This window comes from Peromyscus leucopus, chromosome X (assembly GCF_004664715.2).
Source record: "Peromyscus leucopus breed LL Stock chromosome X, UCI_PerLeu_2.1, whole genome shotgun sequence".
Taxonomy (NCBI): domain Eukaryota; kingdom Metazoa; phylum Chordata; class Mammalia; order Rodentia; family Cricetidae; genus Peromyscus; species Peromyscus leucopus.
In genome coordinates, this window is record NC_051083.1 from 21,615,120 (window position 1) to 21,621,879 (window position 6,760).

The 6,760-nt window shown below is 42.4% G+C and overlaps 1 protein-coding gene across 1 annotated transcript; it reads left to right on the forward strand.

Moving 5' to 3' along the window:
* The first annotated feature begins 2,060 nt into the window (after positions 1-2,060).
* Positions 2,061-2,434, forward strand: LOC114702898 (60S ribosomal protein L36a-like). The gene has a single exon (XM_028883512.2). The coding sequence runs from the start codon at positions 2,071-2,073 to the stop codon at positions 2,389-2,391; it is 321 nt and encodes a 106-aa protein (XP_028739345.1). The 5' UTR covers positions 2,061-2,070; the 3' UTR covers positions 2,392-2,434.
* Positions 2,435-6,760: the final 4,326 nt, after the last annotated feature.

Consider the following 6,760-nt stretch of genomic DNA (forward strand, 5'->3'; position numbering starts at 1 on the left):
CTACTCAGCAGAGAAAAACAATGACATCAGGAAATTTGCAGGCAAATGGATGGAACTAGAAAATATCATCCTGAGTGAGGTAACCCAGACTCAGAAAGACAAACATGGTATGTACTCACTCATACGTGGATACTAGATATAAAGCAAAGAACAATCAGACTGCAACCCACAGAACTAGGGAGGCTACATAGCAGGGGGGACCCTAGGATGACTGTGGCTTATAATAAGTTTTGGTTTTGCCCAATCACTGGGCAAGCTTTAGTGAAACATTTCACTATTAGGATAAGAATTTGTACCATATCAAGCTGATGAAAGAATATGCTGGCTGTACTTTCAGGAGGGGAGGCTAAAATCTTTTTAGGTTATGGATTAGCCAATAGAAAAATGTCTGCCGTAAATCAAACAGTGAATGGGGAAGATGAATAGTAATCTCACTTACACAACCTAAGTAAAACATAGCTCTCTGAACAGGTGAAGATAGGTTTCTTCTGTATCCCAGAATCTAATCAACATTTATATGTATAATTCAGCTATTATTTGGCTTAAAAGGGCTTATTGGGAAATATTATCATTTTTACCATTTTCTACAGAGAAAATATTTTCCAGTTTCAAATAACCCTGGATTTTTGAATTATAACCTGTTTTTATGTTCAAGCTATCTGTGTATTATTTCTCCTGCAGTTGTACATAAAATGGTTTTACATTAAAAAAGGACAAATACTATAGAATTGTATTACATGAAATATATAGAATATACAAATACATAGAGACAGAAAGATTAGACGATATCTCAAGATGGAGAAGAAAGGAATATAGAGCAATAATTTCCTAAGTACAGAGTTTCTGTTTTGTGTGATGGAAAAGCCCTACAAATGGACAGTAGTATCAGGACATAATATCATGAATGTAATAAATACAATTAATGTTAAAAAAAGAAAACAAGGCCGGGCGGTGGTGGCGCACGCCTTTAATCCCAGCACTCGGGAGGCAGAGGCAGGCGGATCTTTGTGAGTTCGAGGCCAGCCTGGACTACCAAGTGAGTTCCAGGAAAGGCGCAAAGCTACACAGAGAAACCCTGTCTCGAAAAACCAAAAAAAAAAAAAAAAAAAAAGAAAGAATGAAAGAAAAGAAAACAAATGCTAGTGAATATGTAGGTAAAGAAGAACCCACAAATACACTGTTGACTGGCAAACCGGTACAGCTATCATGGAAACCAGCATGGAAGCTTCTAAAAAAGCTAAAAATAGAAATTCTATATGACCCAGATATACCACTTCTGGGCATGTACCCAAAGGACTTTATATTCTACAGAAATACTTGCACACCCATGTTTACCACTGCTCTATTTGTACTAGCAAGAAAACAGAACAGTACACATACACAATGGACTTTTTTGAGTCAGGATCTCTTGTAGCCCAGGTTGAGCTGAAGCTCACTATGTCAATATGTAGGTAAGGATAAACATGAACTTCTGATCCATCTGCCTCTATCTCTCAAATTCTGGGGTTTCATGGTGTCATCACCCCTGGTTTTATGTGGTGGGGCTCAAACCCAGAACTTCATGCATGATAGGCAAGAACTTTATCAGCTGAGCCACATCCCCAGCCTATAACCGAATTTTATTGTGCTACAAAGAAAAATGAAATTTGGAGGAAAACAGATGGGAAAGATTATATTAAGTGAGGTAATTCAGGCTCAGAAAGACAAACAGCACATGTCTCTCTTATATGTAGATCCTAGCTTCTGGCTTTTACATGTGCGTTTATGTAGGAGTGGGTGTGTATAGAGCCCAGAAAACTGTAAAGGAGCCCATGAGAGGAGAAAAATGTTCTTTAAGCGGGAGCAGTGGAACACATGCGATATGAAAATGGAAAGGAGGATAACTGGGAGTGGGAGGGTTCCAGCAAGGGGGAGTGGGTAGAGAGATGGGGGAGGGTAACCGAAGCTAATGCTATATGAAACAGACATAAGGAAATCTCATACTGGATAAGCTAACCAAGCAATAAAATTTTCAAACTTCTGTTGCTGGCCTTGCCTCTTTCTTTCTGTGCCGATATCACTCCCGCCAACATGGTGAATGTTCCTAAGACCCGCCAGACGTTCTGCAAGAAATGTGGCAAGCACCAACCCCACAAAGTGACCCAGTACAAGAAGGGCAAGGATTCTTTGTCTGCCCAGGGAAAGCAGCGCTATGACAGGAAACAGAGCAGCTATGGTGGGCAGACTAAGCCTATTTTCGGCAAAAAGGCTAAAACTACAAAGAAGGTTCTGCTGAGACTTGAGTGTGCTGAGCCCAACTGCAGATGGAAGAGGATGCTGGCCATTAAGAGATGCAAGCACTTCGAACTGGGAGGTGATAATAAGAGAAAGGGCCAGGTGATCCAGTTCTAAGCTGATCTTGTTATGAAGACAATAAAATCATGAGCTTGTACTCTCCTCTTACGATTGCAGTTGGTTTTCGGGGAGGAAATAAACAAATTCTCTGGAAAAAAAAAGAAATAAAAATTTTAATGATTTATTTATTTTATATGCATTGATGTCTTGTCTGTGTGAGGGTGTAGGATCCTCTAGAACTGGAGTTACAGACAGTTACTGCCATGTGGGTGCTGGGAATTGAACTCAGGACCTCTGGAAGAGCAGCCAGTACTCTTAACCACTGAGCCATTTCTCCAGCCCTAAGAAATAAAAAATTTTTTAAAGAGAGTTTGAGCAGAATTCCCATACCCTGTATGGGTGGATAAAGCTACTCCCCCAAACTATAGGTTATTTTACAAAAAACCACATGCCAAAGGTGGGCTACTTCTTATGAGTTGTATGGAGGCTTCTGAGACCCCCCCAAATAACATAAGTAATTGCTGTTGTTGTTGGTTGCCCACCAGAACTAGACAGTATGATCCTGTTGCTGGAGACAACACGGGCTTAGTCACATGACATGCCTGGCCGTGTCTTCCCTGCTGGCTAACCCTCCGAGCCAGATGTTGTGCAGACTGCTGAGTGAGAAATCTCAACAGTCTTACTCGCCTTTCAATCCTGTGTGTAACAACACTAACCAACCAGGCAAGATGAGGCGCCAGAGTGGCAGGCGTATGGCAAGCCTTCTCACTGGGTTGCTGTCGGCTCCACGGGAAAGAATTGATGTCTAATACTGTAAACCCAGTCAAAAGCCCATGGTGGGGTGGGGGGGTGGGGTGGGGGTCATAGTCCCTAGTGGGGAAGCTACTGCTGTTACTTGGCTAAATGGACATGCTGTCCCTATCAATCACCTTCTAAATGACTATGCTGATGCCTCTAGTAGTGATGCTGTCAGCTTTATCAGAGAAGTTTCTTTTTGTAGTGGTCAGTAATGATTGTGCAGACTCATAGCTAGTAAAAGTACAGAGAATAAAAGGCTATAAATGGGATATCATCCTCTCTAAGGCTTAAGGAACACTGAAGAAGGAACAGTGTTCTGGCTAATAGTATGTCAACTTGACATAACCTAGAGCCATTTGGGAAAGGGGCTCTCAATTGAGAAAATGCCTCCAAAAGATTGGCCTGTAGGCAAGCCTGTAGTGAAGCATTTATTTAGTTATTCTTTATCAATAAAAAGTTGGGAGTCAGATATCAGGATAACCTGAATTATCAGAGAACCACCAGAAAAGCAACTAGTGACCTCCTCTCTCTCTCCTTTTTCAATCCAAAAGGGCTGAGAATCTTTCTAAGCCCTACCGTACTACTTTCTGTGTCTCTCTATATGTCCTCACTCCTCCAAAACCTCTATGGCTAGTTTTGGTCGGCTAGTAGCTAACTCAGCCCTCCGATTCAAAGCAAACTTTATTGGCAGTCTTGGGAGTGTCAGAGTGAGATCCTGGAATTCTGTAGACCAGGCTGGCCTCGAACTCACAGAGATCTGCCTGCCTCTGCCTTCTGAGTGCTGGGATTAAAGGCGTGCGCCACCACTGTCTGACTGCATTTTCTTAATTTTAGTAATTGATATGGAAGGGCCTCGGCCATTGTAGGTGATGCCACCCCTGGACTGCTGGTCCTGGGTTCTATAAGAAAGCAGGCTGAGCAAGCCATGGGCAGCAAGCCAGTAAGCAGCCCCCTTCCATGGCCTCTGCATCCGCTCGTGCCCGAGGTTCCTGCCCTGTGTGAGCTCCTGTCCTGACTTCCCTTAGTGATGGACTCTAATGTGGAAGCATAGGCTGGAACAAACCCTTTTCTGCCTATGTTGATTTTGGTCATGGTATTCTATCACAGCAATAGAAACACTAACTAAGACAGATCGAAAGAATGTGAGCGTTGCAGAAACAGGGAAAGAAGTGCGGATTACTGATTTCCAGGCATGATATGGCTTTTGAACCCACAGCAGTTGTGGATATCTGTACAAGATCTGCATAAGATTGGGCCTATCAACACCCTGTCATGGAAGGAGATGGCATCCCACTTCTTCTCCAAGGCTTTATATGTAGTTAATGGTTGATAGGATCTGGGGGGAGGGGGGGGAGGGTGAAACGTCTCAGCACTTTCCACTTGCTGACCAAAGAGGATACTGAGAATGGAAGGACTCTTTTGAAACTGCAAAGCTTGCCCTTCAGTGACACACTCCCTCTAACAAGATCACATCTCCCAATCCCTCCCAAAAATTCCCACCAGCTAGGGACCAAGTATTGAATATATGAGCCTATAAGGCCATTCTCATTCAGATCACCATAGTTGGCATCTGTGGTCTTTCAGAGTTGTGGAACATCAGTCTGAAACTTTCTGGCTTTTAAAGACTCCACTGGAAAATAAGCTGTTCAAGGTACTGGCATAAAAACAGACATATTAATCAGTAGAATAGAACTGAAGGCCCAGACATAAGTTCATACACCTAAAGACGCTTGATCTTTTCTTAAAACTTTTTAAAATTCATTTTACATACCAACCACAGACCACCCCCCTCATCTCTCCTCCCCATCCCCTCCCCCCCCCCACCTTCCCCCACCCGGTCCCTCATCCCCTCCTCCAACAGGGAAGTTCTCCCAGGGGAGGACAGCTAAGCCTGGTGCATTCAGTTGAGGTAGGACTAAGCCCCTCCCTGCTTTATCAGGGGTGAGCAAGGCAGATACCTGATCTTTGGTAAACCAAAAAATAAACAGCATATTCAAAAAAAACTATCCAGTGAAACTGGATAACTGCATGTAGAATAATGAAAATAGATCAATATCTATCTATCGCTCAGCACCAAACTCAACTCCAAATGGATCAAGGATCTAAGCATAAGACCAAATACACTGACCCTGGTAGAAGAGAAAATGGGGAATAGGCTTAAACTCATTGGCTCAGGAAAGGACTTTCTGAACATAACACCGAGAGCATAGGTATTAAGATCAACAATTAATAAATAGGACATCCTGAAGCTGAAAAGCTTCTAGTTGCAAAGAATACCATTATTTGGTGCAAAGAAGCAGCTATGTATAATATATACCCAAAAGCATCAACATCTTGGTATGGATAAACTTGCTCATCTATGTTCACTATTACTCTGTTCATAATAGCTAGAAACTGGACATAGTCTAGATGTTTATTAACTGAAGAATAGATACTGAAAATGTAGTATATTCACAACATGTAGTATTATTCAGCTGTTAACAAAAATGAAATTATTAATTTCTCAGATAAATGGATGGAGCTAGAAACAATCATCCCGAGTGAGATTACCCAGACCCGAAAGGACAAATATCATATTTTCTCTTATATGTGGATGTTAGCTTTTATGCCTTAATATGTGTGTTTCATTTAGAATACCCACTGAACCTGGGTGGTGGCGCACACCATTAATCCCAGCATTCAGGAGGCTGAGGCAGGCAGATCTCTGTGAGTTCGAGGCCAGCCTGGTCTACAGAGTGAGTTCCAGGAAAGGCGCAAAGCTACACAGAGAAACCCTGTCTTGAAAAAAAAAAAACAAAACCCAAAAAACAAACAAACAAAAAGCTTAGAATACCCACTGAGTTTAGGCAGTGTCCAAGGTTTCCAGTGCTGTAATAAACACCATGAACAAAAGCAACTTGGGTAGGGAAAGGTTTATTTGGCTTACACTTTCATATCACAGTCTATCACTGAGGAAAGTCAGGACAGGAAGTAAGAGGGCAGAACCTGGAGGCAGGAGCCGATGCAGAGGCCATGGAGGGGAGCTGCTTACTGGCTTGCTTCCTATGGCTTGCTCAGCCTGCTTTCTCATAGAACCCAGGACCAGCAGCCCAGGGATGGCCCCACCACAATGATATGGACCTTGCTATATATCAGTCACTAATTAAGAAAGTGCACCACAGGCCAATCTGGTGGGGGCGTTTTCTCAACTGAGGTTCCCTCTTCCAAAATGACTCCAGCTTGTATCAAGATGATAGAAACCAGACAATACAATTGACCCTCTATCAGTTTGACACACAAACACATCACTATTAAACTACAACCTTTAATTTCCTCAATACCACAATATAAAACATATTCCAAACTTTAAAATTCCTAGTCTTTAAAACTTCAAACACCTTGAAAGTTCAGTCTCTTTTTTTAGGGAGGGGGGTTCGAGACAGGGTTTCTCTGTGTAGCCTCAGTTGTCCTGGAACTTGCTATGTAGACCAGGCTAGCCTCAAACTCACAGAGCTGCCTCTGCCTTCCCAGTGCTGGCATTAAAGGTGTGTGCCACCATCACTTAGCTAAAAGTTCAGTCTCTTTAAAATATCCAAAGTCTCCCTAAAATTGTAAAGTCTCTTTAAAAGCAATAAGTCTCTCAACTGTG